Genomic DNA, 18,020 nt, shown 5'->3' with positions numbered 1-18,020 from the left:
TTGCTGTTTTCTTCACCCTTTTTATAATTCAAGGCTGTAGTTGTGATGTGAAAATTTTCTAATTTGTAGTCAGATTATGTTTTTAAGTGTTGAGAACTTTTGTTTACTTAAGATGAAACACACAAAAATGTGGACTGGATCTGGAAAATGACCTATGTGAATGGCTCCAGTTACATGAGAACAGTCTTTGGTCAGTGACCTTTGATCCCCTTGCCACGGCACCTCTGCACATACCAGCAGCACCGAAGACCAATATTTGACAGATGAAAGTAGGAAGTTCTGAGAAGTGGATTTTTCTTTGCAGATTTTGTAGTATTACAAGAGTTGCACTAAAGTCATAGAGTGCAAAGAACAACAAATTCAGTCACTTTTATTTATTGCATCAAAATCCCAATGACAGTCTAATAATAAAGCATAAAAACACGTTCTTACTGCTATTTCTCTATATCACAAGATATGCTCAAAAAGTCATATGTTCTTATGGAAAGTGGTTGTTAAAATTGTCCAATCTAAATTAAAATTTTAGTGGCTGTAAAATTAATGAGTACCATATTTGTTTTATCTATTTTTGAGATGTTTCATACATACAGAGACAGATGGGACAATTTTAATAGCCACTCCCAAGGATTGTGAATGTACCTAAAACCCATTTTTTCAAGTACAGTGAACACATGAAAATGACATCTTCAATAACAAATAATAAAAATGTAGGTCTGAAAATCATCAGAACACACCAACTATAATAATAGATATGTACATACAAATAACATAATAAATAAATAAAAAAAATCCACAAATAGACTAATCTATCTGCAATAATACTGAAATTCATCCATCTCATTTGGTGTAAAGAGCTCAATTAATTTGTCCAACTTCTTGTGGCCTGTGTTTATTGCTTCTTTATGCCTGGTGGCAGAGTGACATCAAAAACTATGGGATGATTTGTTGGAAGATAACTGATGTCACAAGTTGATGCATTAATGTAGATAATTTTTCCATCAGTCGATATCCCATATCCTATAAAGAAAATACATTACTGAATGAATGTGTTCCATGATTATTACATATTGAAATTATCAGCATGAAGTTTGCCATGTGCGTAATGGCTGATTTATGGATGCACTCTCTTCCATATTAGAGTTTAAATGATTTGTGATTGGTGTCCATTAGGTGTCCTTTTTTCTGAAAAGCACTTTGAGTGTGTATGTAGTTTATAAAAAGTACAGTTGTCTGTCTTGAAACTGGCCTACAAAAGGAAGCAAGAGTGTTTTCTTTAAAACCAAAGATGAGCCTTTGCTTTCCGTAAAATAGTAATCTTTTTAATCAGCTACATGAAACAGCAGCTTAAAGAAGTCCCTGCACTACAAAATTAGTTATGAATATGAATTTTCTGTGATGTGCTGTGTAGTCTCATACAAACTGGCTGACTACCTCCACCACTGACCTAATGATGGAGACAAAAAGCACCTTTGTAACATGAGTCAATTTCTATGATACCACATGATAGAAAATCCCAGAATATAGTCATCTTCACACTGGATGCCAGGCCCAGAAAATACATTCTGACTGTATGGTGTATTTAATCTTTTACGCCTTACAAGTGAAAAATTAACCCACCTTCATGGATATGCCCAAAAACGTGATACTTTGGTTTCACTCGTTGCTGCACGGTTGTTAGAAGCTCGACACATCCTGCCCGAACGCCTGTGCAACACAAATCTCCGTGCCCTACAGGTGGTGTATGTGTCACCAATATGTCTGTGTCATCAGGAATTTTGTTCCACTTGCCCAAGCATTCTTCACCTCGTGGGACATTGAAAGCCCACTTGCAGAACTCTGGTTGCCTGACACCAAAAAATAAATAAAAAAAAGTCTCAGTTTGGACATCAGATGTCTACAATAGGTCAACATTTCACTTTCATGTACAATTTAAAATTACATGTCCTCATGGTTCATTGTTCTTGCTTTCTTATCAAGTGTAACATCTGTAGAGGTCACCAAGTAACTCCATATAACAGTCATTCTTGAGAAGCTAACAGTCACTCAGCTAGTCAAGACATTTCCTGATATGTGCACATAGCTAAAGATGGGTAATATTCTATAATGTGCTTGTTAATCTACTGTCATGCAAACTTCAATGGATTTCAATTACATTACAGATGATACATGCATGCATTTTATTTACCATGGAGTACCATAAATTTTGAGCCCATATAATATAACTTCACTGTCTTCCAGGTATATGCAGTTTGTAAGATTATCCCTGACATTGGGTGTTTGAACAGCTTCTGTGATTTTGTCTTTTGGAATACCCAGAGTTGGTATCTGGTCGACAAGGCTCGGACCAGTATGGGTGGAACGGTCACTAGGACTCTGCCTTAATGGATGAGTGAAAGTTTTATCAAAACTCAGTTCATGATTTCCTGCTATCACAATCTTATGTTTGTGTGGTAATTTACCTGTAACATTGAACACAGAATTAAGTAGTCATGTGATATTTTGATAATTTTTTTTTAAACAAGAGGCTGTGGATATGGTATGGCAATTCAAACAATCATAATCATTAGTGTTATCTTCAGTAATAAGGAGAAAGAGACAAAGTCAACAGAATTAGCCCACTTTGATGTTCCTCAGAAATAGATACAAAATACTTTTTATACTTTAACCTGCAATCTGTCTTCACACAAAGTACTTGCGATCAAGTGACTTTTAGTCAAGAAAACACTTACAGAAATCTACCACAAGTGACATGGCCAAATTATTTTCAGCAATACTACCATTTTACAATTTCTGTCAATGGGCTAGGTCCTTGAAGTGTACGCAAAGTCTTTCCTATTTCAATTCACGATTGAGCACCATACAACAGACATCACTGTACGTTGTTATTTCGCAATTACTTCCACTCTACCGTGCTCAGGCACATGATGGAAAGGGTGTCCCTGTTAAAACCACACAAGTTCACAACTCCATTTTTATGAGAATCATACTGGCCAGCTTCTGAGTAAGTCAATAAGGGACAGTGAAGGTGTGAGTGTGGTCTTCTGGGTTGTAATGCCTTGTGGACTTGGGAAGATGGAGGCTGTGTTTCTGTAAAATGTTAGTGTCTACCTACAAGCTTACAAAGCCTTACTACCCAGAAGGCCAACACTGAAAATTCAATACATATATTTCAATATAGGCTTTAAAGGCAAAGATAGAATTCCTCCATGTCTAAGTCAAGTGTACCTAGAATCTGGATAGGCAACATTGCAATTCTGGCATGGTAATGAAGAAAAACATCATGATCACCCCTGCCACAAATAAAACCCCAATCATCCAGATCAAAACCAGACATGAAGAGTCTTAAACTTAATAATCTGAAAAGGAAAGCAGTCTTACCAATCCATTCATTGAATTCAGTAACCTCTTCTTGCCGTCCACACCTTGTGAAGTCGCCAGCATGTATGAATATATCTCCATGTGGAACATCAAATTTAATATGTGGAGTCATTGAATGCGTATCACTCATACATACGATTCGAACCTGGAATATGTATTGATAAATCACTGGCATCTTCATGGATTACAAAAAGATATTAAAACCAGGAAGAGAAAAAACATTGAAACCAAAATGTAGGTCAGTCACATATAGTCTTAATGGTTCAACCCATGACAATATTAGTTTAATGACCTGCATTCCTGGTTAAAGACAGACTGAAGCATTTTTTTTTGCACATTTGTTCATGCAGAGCTGGGACATCTGAGTCCAAAAAGTGGCAGAATACCAAATGGGGTCCAGGGTTTCATAACCAGCTGAGGCATGAATTTACATTTTGCCACCGTACTGAAATCCCTTTAATGGAAACATAACCAATGGATACTGAAAACTGTTTTTCTGGAGATGAAGCTGACCACTTATTTCCATCTAGTATATGTTGCCCACATGCCCGTTGGCTTTCAACAAGTAGTGCTTAGGCACAAGGAAAACTTCACCTTTTTATGATATAATGGACACCACAGTTGTGTATTATAAAATGAGAAATAGTTGCATGAAGATAAATGGCAAGTTGGGAGGATCATGGAATTACTCTCTGAGGCTGGATTTTGAGCCAGATACATCTCAAAAGGTTGTCATTTACGAATTTTGGTTAAAGTGCAAATGATGATCTCACTACCAATTTCTGATCAAATATTGCACTATCTGCTCTTCACACATACTAGTTTGTGTGCAGCAAGAAACCTACAATTCCAGTCAATACACAATTACTTCAAAACTACTGCCACATGAAAGGCAATACTAAATGCACGACTCACTTTATCATCTGCTACACTTAATCTGGGTGGGCTAACTTGCACTTTTATCACTTTTTGAATTTTGGATAGTTCACACCATGCTGCTGTGGGGTTATTCGTTAAATGATGAACTTCGATCTTCATTATTGTAACAAGTTAGGTTAGAACCACGGAGCAACATTAAAATTGTACATTGCACAAAAATCAGATGTAGAGGTAAAATAAATTCTGTTTCTTGGCACACGTGTTTCAAAATGTTATAGCCACGCTAATCTTCCATATTTACGATTATGCATTTCTAAAAAGTCTTATTCTTGCCGGGCGCCATACTGCAGAATGCAAAGTGTCATCCATGGTAAAGCTTACAGACTAATTAAAAAAGTATCCCCAAAAAGAAGGCTAAAAGAATACGTATGCCAGTTTACCGCCGAGGCAAATATTTGATACTGGCAAGAGCAAATTTAATTTAAAGAGTAGCTCTTATATTATGAACTCATTTGAATAATCGCACAAGATTGTATGTCAGCACCATTTCAATCGCAAATTTATTTTAAGCCGTAGATGATCGTTTATATTTTAATTGTTAAATATCAAAAATGGGCTAATTTTCAGATGCCGATTAAATATTTTTTTATTATGTGTACGAATACGTTGATTACGTTTATGTTGATCCGTACTTTGCACTGTCTCCCTATTTTCGGGCACTGTTGGTGCTTTTTGCTGCACTTCCTGTGCACATTTAATTTTAAAAAATCAATTCAGTTTATTTAAGACATTAGTAAAATTACTTTTAACTTGCATACAAAATTATATTAGGTCGATATCAACAATGTGTATACCAACAGAGAAGCAAAAAACGCGTACAGGCGGGTTATCACGCTAGAAAAGTTTAAGATAGGATACGAAGAATATGGGTGTCTTCTGGGTTGTTACTCCGTGTAGTCTGGTAGGTTACCCATGTTTCAGAGGTCCTTGCTGCCTCCATCATCAGGGCTCCCTGATACTAATATACAGTGATTGACCTGATGATGGCAGCAGGAAGGACCTATGAAACATTGGTAAAATTCTACTAGACTACATGTTGTTACTACCAAGGACGCAGCCATCTTCAAATGCACCGCTTTGAAAACCACGAATCCTAATCAAAAATGCAAATTTAGAGTCAATTTCTGGATGTGAAATAATATTAGTATCATCCAAAAAAAAGTATGGGTTTCTTCTGTCATGAAGGTACAATGTATACCACTGACCAGCTATTTGTTTTAATTGCATAAAAATGTAGTTTTGACAGTAATAATTAATGATTTACACAATCAAATGCTTTAGAAAGATCACAAGATATTCCATTAACATGCGTTTTATTATTAAGAGCAGTTAAGATTTCATCTGTAATGTTGAAAAAGTCTTTTGAGTTTAGAAACGTTTTCTAAATCCAAATTGTTCACTTGCAAGGACACTATTTAAGTTTAAAAGTCACTTGCTTACACATGAGTTTCTCAAATATTTTATACTTTGGTGGAAAGAATGGATAGGAAGCTAGGTTAGTCAGGACATGGCAGCAAAAAGGAAAAATTAAGGAAATCTGTGTTACCTCTTTGTAATTTATTGTCAAATGGTTCTAGATGAACACACCCACATGGAGTACAAATAAAAAGCATCAAATAACACCAAATAATAATGTGGTGTCTTGAAAAAAAATAACAATGTTTATCATTAAAATGACAAAAAGAGGAACGCTAATGAGATCGAATATACCCTCTTACAATTTTTATATCATCAACTGGTCTGTCATTTTTATCAGTTTCAACCAAACCTATCCTTTTCACCACATTCATTCCAGAATGAACACGACCTACGGAAAGCAAAAAATAACATTACAAATTGAACTGTAAGGACAGAAAAGGCATTACATGCTAAAAAAAATTTCTAATGTTATTAATATTTTTTTACGCTCTTGAATACAGATTAACAAACATATTAATGCACTATGCTGCTCCAACTAACAATATGTTTCCCTCACTTTGCATATATAAATATGAAGAGTTCTTTGTTCTTTTTACAATTTTGCTGTTTCTGTCAGCAACATTGTTTAATGGTAATATGACTGTGACAGAACACTGGAGAAATTTTAAAAATCAACGGCAGTAACCAGCACAGAATAATAACACAGGACAGAAAGCATAAACTGTTTCATAAAACTCATGGAGAAATTTGGCCTAGAGTGAGGAGCAACTTTAAGGTGGTCTTATCTGGGTATTTTCTGACTAAATGCATTGGAATCGAACCCATAAAACTTTGCATACATAAAAAAATGTAAAACTGAAATTACACAATTTCATAACATAATGATTCAGCAAATTTGATATTGTGGTTGGAGGTTACAATGAAACACAAGAGAGTACAAACTGACACATGAATTCTGGAAATTAATAGGAGTGTACATTAAAAGTTCCCACCCAGGAAAAAGAATAAAGTCCTAGTTTATAAAATTATCAAGTTTCATGAAGATGGCTACATTCTGGGATTATCACCCTGATAATGGGGGCAGCAAGCATCTCTGAAACACTAGTAGACTTCTATCAGACTACAAGGTGCAACATCACAGAACACAGTCATCTTCAAGCTCATTGCAGCAAGAACCTGAAATCTCACCAAATATAGTATGTTTCCCGTCTAGCCATTGTGTTGGAGCCAGTGTAATAAAGAACTGGGAGCCATTTGTATTTGGTCCTGAATTTGCCATAGATAATATTCCAGCACCTGAAAATTAAATTAAAGTAATAAAATGTTAACTCAAAATACTCTTTGCAACCACATTTTTCTTGCAACAACTTTCTTCGCTCTGTTCTTATGATGACATCTAACCTGTGTGTTTTAATTCTTCATGAATTTCATCTTCAAATTGTCTCCCATAAATGGAGGCACCTCCTTTCCCGGTTCCAGTCGGATCTCCACCTGCAATTAACATATGACATTAGTTTAAATTTCTCAGTAAAGTTTAATTAATATCCATCACAAGAGCAAGGGATTCTTTTTCAGGTATTTACATACAGTTTATTATGTTATGCTATGCGAGGATGAGGAATGGGTTAAAATGGTCTCAAATTTGCATTATACAGTGTTATTATTTTATGTTATCATACGGTGTGTTTGTATCGGCTTGTGCTTTAGTTAAAATCTGTAGTGAAATAACCCACCTTCACATTTAATATCACTTATTACTGACAGTGAGTGTATTTCATTTCATTTCACTTACTAGCAAAAGTTTCTTAATTTACCTTGAATCATAAAATCCCTTATAATTCTATGAAACTTGGTTCCATTATAGTAGTTTCTTCTTATAAGTTCAGCAAAGTTTCTGCATGTCATTGGAGCATGTTTCCAGTATAATTCAATACCAAGTTCACCCATCCTAAAAAGAGATGTGAATTGGAGAATGACAACGGTATTTATTTTCACTGCACATTGGCACAAAAAAGCACTTCAGATATTTCCATCCACTGCAAATACTGCCAGCAAGAGTATCACAAGATGCAGAAAACATTCCACATGTGTATACATTTTCTTTGAAATTTTTACATGAGAAGTGAGGTTTTCATGGTGGTGAAAATGTTGACTGGAGTCTTCTATGTTGCAATGTTTACTCCTACCCTAAATATAGTAATATACTTTTAGCTTTAAGAGAGGTGTCATGCCCATCCAAAACACTGCTAACCATCAACAAGACATACAGAGACATCATATCCCAGGCCATAAGACCTCTGAAACATCTGTATACTTCTACCAGACCCACATGGCATAACATTCCAGTAATTTTCCTAAACAATTTATAAAAAAAGTTTCTTTTAAGTCACTGTACAGAGAAAAATTATTGGCTCAGTCTACAGGTCGTGACAAAACAGATTGTCCTTCATGCCCACATATTCCTAAATATCTTTAATTTCATGACAACATCATGCACATAAGCAGAAACATGCAACTCTAACGTACATGGTTTCTAATACAACGTGAGGAGGCTGCCATAATTTATCAGGTATTCCTGTAACCGCAGACATAATTATTTATTCAATAATACTACTTTTGTGTCGAAAGGAAATACATATACACAAATATGCAATCGAAACCAACGTAAACAACGTCACCCACGCTCCACCACCTACCGCCGGTAACAGTACCGCTCATAATTTATACAAACATCTGTTTACAACATACATCCGCCACAGACAATACTCTTTACGTTGAAATGTGCTAATAATGAAAGTATGCTTTACCAGATGACAGAATGATAATCAGGACATTCTAACTTAATTTTTTTTTTCCAGATAAATATATTTTTCCAGTTTATTTGGAAATCCTATACAACGTCTTGGCCAGAACACATTTCATAACACGTATCTTATAGTATGTTGGCCGCATATACTAATTAGAGGCCAAGAGAGAAAACGTGTGGAGAGAAGTAGGGAGTACTCTGTGGCTACATAGTCAAGTGGATACAGAAAGCCGTGGTTTATTATATGGATGTACTATGTAATGGCTTATCAGTCTGGTGGGTTCCTGGCCTGCCGCAGTTTTACGCGTTTTTCATTAAAATGTATTCATTTACAACTTACAACTATGTAGACTGAAGATTCAGCATTTAAGCTTTGAATAGTAGGCTGGATGATTTTATGAATGCCAGTTATAGTGCCGGCGATATTAATTTGGTGTCTAGTCTAAATTGCCATGCTTGGTCAATTCAGGAAGGATTATGTGGCTTTGAATTTGCCTAGTACATCTGCGGATTCAGATATTAATCGGCGATGGCCAAAGAGACGTTTGTGGCGGGTATGTATCTGAAACCATTCTATTTTTGATGACAGTTCTGATTACATTGATTTTAATAGATTGCACCGACGGTATAAATTATGTGAATTGATGTCTTTAACTCTTGTTTTTACAGTGGTGGAACCAGCTTTCAAGATTTCAACGGAGTGTAGTTTACATGCTTATATTAGCAGCATGTCTTACAGCATTATACTTCCTTCCTGGAACTCAACCCATTTGGAGTCCAAATAATGGCAAATTAAATTCACTCCTGGATAAGGATAACATTACGCCTGCACTCTCAGTACTTCCTCCTAAGAAGGCACTGCATTTGCTTTATTCTACATTAACTTTGTATAGGTTTTATATTATACTTAAGTCAGTCTACAGATGTTGATAAGAGTATTTGGATCATGTTGCAGATATATATACAACAAAGTTTGATTCTCCTCATAGATTAATTCCATGTTTTCTATTTCTAGGCACAACCTCTTGAGAACTCATTGGATAATGAGGAGCCTGTAAAGGACAGATATATGAATAATGATACTCAGAACAAGAAACCTGTGCTTAATAAAGGAAATTTGGACTTACATGGTGAAACAGTGACTAGTAATGTTGGTCAGATTCATTCTCCACCAAGGGAAGGAGTAAAATTTTCAGGTAAATTTATTTGTGGATAAAATTTCTACTTTTTAGACTAAAATTTGAAGTGATCTCCCCTTCACCAGTGTTTAAAAACCATTTTGTATGTGTGCATAGAAGATCTGCAATGACTAATAGGTACTTACTTTCAGTATTTTATTTATGAATTTGTGATTTGTTTAACAATGCTGTCAGTAGCTTCGACTGTACACACTGAATAATGAATTGGAAAAGATATGGAATGTAACAGCCATGGCTTATTATAAGGTACTGTCCAAGTATTTTCCTGAAGAACCCCAGTCAGGATAGCTGGTCTTTGGGCTGATATTTGAACCCAGGACCTTCAAAAAACAAAGCAGGAGTAGTAACAGCTCAGCAGCGATGTTTGATATAATTTGAGTAGAACTTAAGTTGTACACAAGTAAGTTAATAGAAAAAAAAAAGTAAAAACATAGAATCTTAATTAACAACTGGCAGTGATACAGTTTGTAGTTTGCATGGTTTTTATCAGGTTCTTTCTAGACATTATGGGATAGTAGTGCTATGTTTAAACTTTAGGAGTGCCTGTCAGCAAGTTACGAGCTTGCGTACTGACGTAGTGATAACGTTTTAAGTGAATACTGTGTAAAGTAAGGCACATTTCTGATTGTTACAGGGCCTTCAAATGAAAGGCAGTCTGCAATTGTGGCAGCTTTTAGGCATGCCTGGAAAGGTTACAAGAAATTTGCTTGGGGTCATGACCACTTGAAACCCATTACAGGAACCTTTCATGATTGGTTCAATCTTGGGCTGACCATTGTAGATTCTCTTGATACTATTTATATAATGGGGCTTGCAGAAGGTAAGATCATTAACCTCTGGCTGTTTGACAAAAGTAATTTTGGTGTATTTTCACATGATGAGAACTTAAAGTCTTGTTTGAAGTTTATTTACTATCTTCATTTGCCATAAAACCTATGGAAGCTATAGAAAAATCATAAAATTCCTTGTTATTATACAAAGGTTTTGATAGGTGACATTTGAATTTGTTCAAATACTGTAGATGGAATACATGTTCAGACTTTTTGAGATATCTGGCTTTAATGATACAAAGACGGAAATAAATGGCATACTGAGAAAATTGGTACTTATTTCTCAATCTTGTATCATTTGCAACACCATTTTATGGAACCCACATCACACCTGTTTTAGGAATTTGATTATAGCAAAGCAATCTACGTGTTTTAATTCAAGATTTAAGACGGTTGTTAATAAGACATGTGACGGTATGTCACATTTTTGCATTTTGTTAAATTTTCCAAGGTTGAAATGCAGTTTGTTATTTACTAGAGTTTGCAGAAGCAAGAGAGTGGGTTGCAACGAGTCTACACTTCGACGTGAATCGAGACGTGAATCTGTTTGAAGTAACAATCCGAGTACTGGGCAGCTTGCTGAGTTCGTATCATCTTTCAGGAGACAGAATGTTTCTTGACAAAGCAGTATGTATTTCAGTGAAAATATTTTAAGTATTATTTGTTGTTAATATCTATAATATTGAAAATTGTGTATTGGTTATATTATCACATAAAATGAACATAAGGTAAGTTTCTGATCACATGCTAACTGAAACAGTACATAGAAAATAGGAAACTTATTTTGTCTCGTACTTCAGTTTCTTTCCTTGAACGCAGATGTGCTGACTGAGGTTTTTCATGGTTTTGCTTTGTCCCTCCCTACAAATTCTGGGATAGGACTTATAATTAAGCTGTTACTGCTTCCTTCCTTATCCTTTAAAATTCATTATTCATTAACCATCAACATTTATCACTCAGTTTCTATCGTGTCATACTGTTATAAATGCAAGCTGTGAAGTTTTGTAACTGGATGAATTTTTTGTATAATGATTTGTAAAATTATTTTTCAGGTAGATCTGGGAACACGGTTGCTTCCATGTTTCAATTCTGATTCTGGTGTTCCATATTCTGATGTGAACCTTGCTACTCGTAAAGCGCATTCACCGAAATGGAGTCCCGATAGCAGTACCTCGGAGGTCACGACGATCCAGCTAGAGTTCCGCGATCTCAGTCGATGCACGGGAGACCCACAGTTTGAAGTAAGTTCTGTGTGCTGCTTAGTTTTATTACTCACAGGAGCAAGAATTTTTCCCTTTGCTGATGCGTACAGACCAGCTTTGGGACCAGGGGCTCCTTCCCCAGAGTTCAAGCAGTTAGAGCTTGACGATGGCCACTCACCTTCTTCTGGTGCACACCCACCCAGGCACACAGCTTGAAGAAACAAACAGACAGACACCAACAGATGTTATTGGTGCCATTGAGAAATGTCGATGGTGAGGGTTCTGTTTTCACAGAACAAACAGCTTCATGGCTACGTGCACTACTTTGAAAGAGCGTAACAAATTGAAAATCTGAAGGCAATAACAGAACTGTCCATTCATTTCATTGCTTGTTTACTAAAGTGACAAGATTTCTTTAATTTTAACAAATATCTTAAAAATGCAGAATTAAATTATTTATTGTTAAAGGATTCTGCAGCCAAGGTGTCACTACATGTCCATACGCTGGAAAAGTCTGATGGCCTGGTTCCCATTTTCATCAACGCCAACACGGGGCATTTTCGATCATATTCGACAATTACTCTGGGTGCGCGAGGTGACAGTTATTATGAATACTTACTGAAGCAGTGGATACAGACGGGACGAACCATAGATTAGTAAGTAAGAACTGAACTGGCATCAAATTAGTACGTGGAGTCACACGTGTGCCATCTTTATGTAAAGAAAGCAAATCCCTTAAAATTCAAGCTCTTCTGTGCCTTCAACTTTAATTTAAGATAAAGTATCTGTAATATTTGTTTTTGCTTACACCCTGTAAGGGCATACACAATGAAACTCTTAAATACCTGTATGTTTTCTGGACCATCGAGATGCCTATAATAATACTTTTCCTTCGTCGCAATCTTCAATTTGCCACCAATGCAATTATTATTTTACAGTCTGCGAGATGACTTTATAGAAGCTATTTCAGGAGTGACGAAACATCTAACAAGAAGAACAGCTCAGAATAAGTTTTTATTTGTTGGGGAACTTCTTGCCGGAGGAAAGGACTTCAAACAAAAGATGGTATGCTTGAAGAAGTTTCTGGTCATCTAGCACTTAAGTGTTTTAATTTTTTCTCCTTCCGTGGTACTTTGTTATTAATTTTAACTGGGTGGCATGAAATTTGAGAGGTGGGAAAACTTTAACATCCCATTGCCTTCTTCTCAGGGCTGAAAGCAAAGTTTGCTTTTTGTAACTACCCTTGAGGAACTCTTTGAGAGGAACGTTATAATTTTAATTGAAACATAATAGTGAATTTCAATGGCGTAAGTTACAAGCTCCTTGAAATGAATGTTATAATTCTCAATGAGACGTTATTATATCAATGTTTTGAATTATTGTTTATGCTGTGGTTTGTGAATTGAAGTCTTTTAGACACTGAGGTCTATTAGTAGGTCCAGTGTTTTCCATTTCGAAGATGACCATTGACCCATATGAACTGCTGTATTTTCACAGGATCATTTAACATGTTATTTACCTGGTACGCTTGCACTGGGTGTGCACAATGGCTTGCCACAAGAACACATGCAACTTGCAGAGGATCTCATGACGACGTGTTACCAGATGTATGCCCAGCAGCCAACGTTTCTGGCGCCAGAGATTACGTATTTTAATATCAATGTAAGTTAGGTTAGGTGCAGTTAAAGCTTAAATTAGTGGATTATCTTTTTTAAAAGATTGTGAACCAGAAATAATGTTTGTTTATTTTGCCCCCAGTTAGAATTTTTTATGTGTTCTTTGCGTGATGTACGTTGAATAAAAACACACGGGGCATATCATGTATGTCCACTTGTTTAAACTCGAGAAGTGCTAGATGAATTTTTATGAAATATGGTATGTACATTATTCTGTTTGAGGCCACTCAAACTCGTTCCTTTTAATCTGTTACAGTTGGTAATTCCAAACATGTTCAACGACAAAACAATATCTCGTGCATTTGAGTACACATTACACGTTTCCAATCTTGTTTAATTGCAGGAAGGAACAACCGGAGATATCGTTGTTAAGACTAATGATGCCCATAATCTCCTGAGGCCTGAATTTGTTGAAAGTCTGTGGTACATGTATCAGGTCACCGGGAACCAAACCTACCAAGAGTGGGGGTGGCACATATTCCAGGTAAGAGACTTTCTTAGACGCAGAATTGGCATTTTGCTCCGAGCTTATGTCGAGAATGAAAATTGATTATTAATTATATCTTAGATATGTGATGTTGATATATTTATAATTTGTTTAGTTATGTAACAATTTTTTAGAAGTGGCAAGTACCTAGTCACATTTTTATAATTCATTGAACAGTTAATTGTAAAAAGAACAATTTCAGGAATTTTTTCTGAAACACTTTTCAATTTCTTCAGAAATTGGCTTCAGGCCCATTCATTTAGGTTTTCAAGTGACGTGTGGTCCACAATATTTTAGTTTTATATTTTAATATCAGATCAGTGTATAATCTCATTACGTAGGATACAGGTGACAGTGACCCACACATGTTTTGAAAGTTATTTATTACATTGCTGCTGTTGTTTTTGTACATTCACAGGCATTTGAGAAGTTCACAAAGGTTGCGAATGGCTATACGTCTATCGGCAACGTACGTAACCCGTTAAACACCCGCCCACGGGACATGATGGAGTCTTTTTTCTTGAGCGAGACACTCAAATACTTGTACCTGTTGTTCAGTGATGATCCAAATATACTCAGCCTTGATAAATACGTACTCAACTCAGAAGCTCATCCACTCCCAATATACGACACTTGATCGTAGGTTGGTTTAGAATTATATGAACGTAAGAGAACTACTTTGTTAATTCTAGTAGTTGTGATGTATGAGCAATACTAAGTGAACTTAAGGCATGCCGGAAGAACTGACGTGATATACTTTTTTATATTTATAATCAGAATCAAGTATATTGTGATACAGTTGTCACTCCTGAAAGAAACTATGATTGAAAATTCTAACTATGGAGGAGAAGAATAAATTTTACAGTAATTCTAAGTCCCAAAGCTTGTTTAATTCAAGGGCTCTGGGCTTAAAATGTCCTCTAGTCTGGTCCTTGCGAATGCGGGCAAGTCAAGCTCACAAGCACCTTCATTGGATGAGTTACGTGTCGGTCACGGTCATGGTGGCGCAGGAAAGTCACAAACCGAATTTTAATCAGTAGAATCTTCTATGTTGCAAGCTTTTTCAAGAACGCCAGTTAGCACTGTATGTCCGTTTTTTATGTTGTGATTGCCATTTTTGTGGTGAAGAGGTAACGGCAACTGTGATACATAAATTATACATATTTACTACGTGTATTAACAAAAAGATATATTATTAGTTCTAAGTATGATTATACTGAGAAATTAATAATTCTTCTGTAGAGTTCTTATTTTAATTTGCTTTTATCTACTGGAGAGATCTTCATTAGATTGACCCCCCCCCAGACTGTACAGTCTGTGGTAAGTAGCTAACTTATTTAAGTTAAGAAAGCAAGTTCTCTGCTAAGGGGGTAAAGTTACTGAAGAGGCATTTCACGGGCATCTTTCCGTTTTACGTCGTTGGCTTACTGGGACCAAGATCAGCGTTTGTCTTAATGTTTGAATGATTAGATTTTTATTAGTCTTTTTAATGTGTCTATATTTCTTGAAATGTGATTTTACTTCTACTTAGATATGTGTAAGAAATCATTAATTTCTTCATAATTTTAGAATGTTTATATTGTTAAAATATTTTCAGGCTGATTATAAATGGGCTCTGGTAAATATAGTACAACTGAATGTGTACTTCTTTGTGCTCTTGAGTTTATGTAACTCTTGACCACCACAGTCATGAATTTTTTTTTAAAGAACGTGATGACATTTCTTTGAGTTAAAAGTATTACAAATGCAGCTCGCCCCTCTCACCTATCTGTGCTGGCACCACAAATTCTGTGTGAAGGGGGCTTCCAGTCAAATGTGATCAAAAAAACACCATAAAAGTATTAAAGGGCACAAATTTCTGTGTACCGAGTCAGAAAAAACAGACGAGGAATGCGCATGTATGGACAGGGAGGATAAGTTGACTTATTTCCTTTTGTTTTACATACTCTTTTCATTGTCACTAAACTTCCACTATTGCCCAATGAATATTTTCATGCGAAGTGAATGAAGTATTCACAGAAACAATGCAGTGTAGGAGACAGGTGTACGAAGCTAATGAAGTTGGACGTAGCATTAAAACGAAAAGTCGCTGTAACAGAACTCTTATCAGTTATCGTCTGCCGCTTCCTGACCTGAATTTTACTCACATAAAAACATTGACCGATGACAGTATTTCAAAATAATCTTGCTTTTACTCTCAGTGGTGATACTTTTTTCGCTTGCGGTGACTTGACCTGTTGTGTATCCCATGTCTGCAGTGTAAAAAACAATGTTTCATCCGACTTCTGCTACGTCGTATTTATAAATTTTGTATTTACAGAGCTTCCGAAGAAATTGCTGAATGTAGTGTTTTATGTCAAAGGTATTGTATAGAGATGAACACTTTTATTTATGCAAAAACTGTTTTGTGTTTATACTTCCTGCTGGATTTGAACTTTGTACAATGTTTCATGAATATATGTAAAAAGAAACCTGACATTTTGCTTTTTGTCTGTTTCACTTATATTTTATAGATTTCTTCATATTAATTGTGATTTGTAACTATGTCAGGTGTTATATACAGCATATGTTGTTATGAGGATTGTTAGCATGAATATACGGTGTGTCCATTTTATGTGAGCTGAAAATCATAAGAGAGAAGTTTATTCACAGCAGTAGAACTTTTATCGAGAAATTCTTTTCAATTGAAGTTCAAAATTTGTACATTATATGGTTCTACAGAGAAACGCTTCAACACTTTTTTCTCATGTGAGCTGTCAGTATTGTCCATAGTATATTTTTGTGTTATTTTTATCCAACACCAAGGCTGTCGTACAAAATTTTCATTTTGGATATTTTCCAGTGGCATTTTCCTGATAAATGATTACGTCCTTTCATTCCTGCAGTTGAGCCTGTCCTGTATACCACCTGCAATGCAAGTCCTACAGAATGTAACCTGATTGACCTTACTCTGTTCAATGTTTAACAGAAGTTGTGTGCATTCACGGTTGTACATAATTTCATTTTCCTTCTTGACATGGATTAAAAGTGCATCTGAGGGCGGCTCGGCATCTTGAATGTAACTATTGTATGTGGGGAGGTGGCACCGGAATGATACTGTTTTAATGATTATAGTTACAATTTTGCTTGTTTATCACTCAGTATAATCATACATTGAACTGAAACACAATGGCAAATGTTCAATTTGGAATGTGGCTGTATTTCAGAAACTTGGAGAAAGGGTAATAGTTCATATGCATCACCAATGTATCTGATTTGTGTCAAACATTATAAGGTTCATCGGCCATCTTTCTCGTGTAGTGGAATGTTAGCAAGGATTGGAAAGCTCGTCAGCTGTCCTCTCCCACTGCTCGGTTAAATTTCAATGTCGCATGACCTTGTGTATAAATAAATAATTTTTAACGTTTGACTGAAATTCATGTCGCCTGGAAGTCATCAAGCTAGCGGTATTCATAGCAACAACAGTGTCGCTACACTGTGATAATTTTATGAGTGTACGTTTTAACTTATGTGTGAAAATGTGACCTTTTAGTTTTTCAGACGATTTCTTAGTTGATATTCATTTAATATGTATTATATATAATTATCCAAAATGTGAATGTTAATAGAAGTAAATATACATAAAACAAATATGAAAACTAGTACAGCTCGCACATCGTACTATGTTTTATGTTTAATGGTAATTTTATATTTGAAACAACAGTACTGGAGTGGGATGTGGTGCTGACAGAGAAATGTTTTCAAAGGGCACTAATTTATTAAAAATAACTCTTCAAAAGTATGGCAGTCTTTTTAGATGGTATGGTATTTCCCTTTTCCATCCTTCCATAGCTAAAGGTAGGGAACTGGGGAATTAAATGTCTCATTGTGACCTGTAATCCATTAATAGTAAGTGCACGAAGGCAATGGAATGTTTTCATATGCAAGGAGAAATGATGATTCCATTTCAAAGGAAGAAACAGAACACAGTGTCTTACATACTTGTATATACAATAATCGCATTCCTACTTCTGCTTCGCAGTTTCAGATTGCCCACGTCAACAGCCTTCCTCCCTCCGTCCCTATTGCGTCAAATTCTTAAATA

At 35.7% G+C, this 18,020-nt stretch overlaps 3 protein-coding genes across 5 annotated transcripts; 1 reads left to right on the top strand and 2 right to left on the bottom strand.

The window, feature by feature from the left end:
* Positions 1-359: 359 nt before the first annotated feature.
* Positions 360-4,892, bottom strand: LOC110838187 (metallophosphoesterase MPPED2). Its single transcript, XM_022081149.2, has 5 exons — positions 4,294-4,892; positions 3,379-3,523; positions 2,186-2,459; positions 1,618-1,844; positions 360-1,017 (listed from the first exon to the last, which is right to left on the bottom strand). Exons 1-5 carry the CDS (start codon positions 4,414-4,416, stop codon positions 890-892), a joined length of 897 nt encoding a protein of 298 aa, XP_021936841.1. The 5' UTR covers positions 4,417-4,892; the 3' UTR covers positions 360-889.
* Positions 4,893-5,853: 961 nt separating this feature from the next.
* On the bottom strand, positions 5,854-8,681 carry Cypl (peptidyl-prolyl cis-trans isomerase-like 1 Cypl). Of its 3 annotated transcripts, none has more exons than XM_022081160.2 (5): positions 8,544-8,681; positions 7,551-7,684; positions 7,138-7,227; positions 6,925-7,032; positions 5,854-6,124 (listed from the first exon to the last, which is right to left on the bottom strand). In XM_022081160.2, the coding sequence occupies exons 2-5, from the start codon at positions 7,681-7,683 to the stop codon at positions 6,009-6,011; spliced, it is 447 nt and encodes a 148-aa protein (XP_021936852.1). In that variant the 5' UTR covers position 7,684; positions 8,544-8,681; the 3' UTR covers positions 5,854-6,008. The 3 variants fall into 3 exon arrangements, with proteins under 3 accessions (XP_021936852.1, XP_021936853.1, XP_021936851.1); XM_022081161.2 differs by lacking the exon at positions 8,544-8,681 and adding an exon at positions 8,433-8,501; XM_022081159.2 differs by lacking the exon at positions 8,544-8,681 and adding an exon at positions 8,263-8,426.
* Positions 8,682-8,775: 94 nt separating this feature from the next.
* Positions 8,776-17,717, top strand: alpha-Man-Ib (alpha-Mannosidase class I b). Its single transcript, XM_022081158.2, has 11 exons — positions 8,776-9,096; positions 9,212-9,397; positions 9,558-9,738; positions 10,376-10,561; positions 11,050-11,198; positions 11,624-11,812; positions 12,242-12,429; positions 12,712-12,838; positions 13,271-13,435; positions 13,793-13,933; positions 14,355-17,717. The coding sequence occupies exons 1-11, from the start codon at positions 8,995-8,997 to the stop codon at positions 14,571-14,573; spliced, it is 1,833 nt and encodes a 610-aa protein (XP_021936850.2). The 5' UTR covers positions 8,776-8,994; the 3' UTR covers positions 14,574-17,717.
* Positions 17,718-18,020: the final 303 nt, after the last annotated feature.

This window comes from Zootermopsis nevadensis, unplaced genomic scaffold, assembly GCF_977971745.1.
Source record: "Zootermopsis nevadensis isolate Lab colony 2312 unplaced genomic scaffold, Znev_1.0 Znev_ptg000011l, whole genome shotgun sequence".
NCBI lineage: Eukaryota > Metazoa > Arthropoda > Insecta > Blattodea > Termopsidae > Zootermopsis > Zootermopsis nevadensis.
The sequence above is the reverse complement of the archived record's forward strand: the minus strand, read 5'-3'. Positions and strand labels throughout refer to the sequence as shown.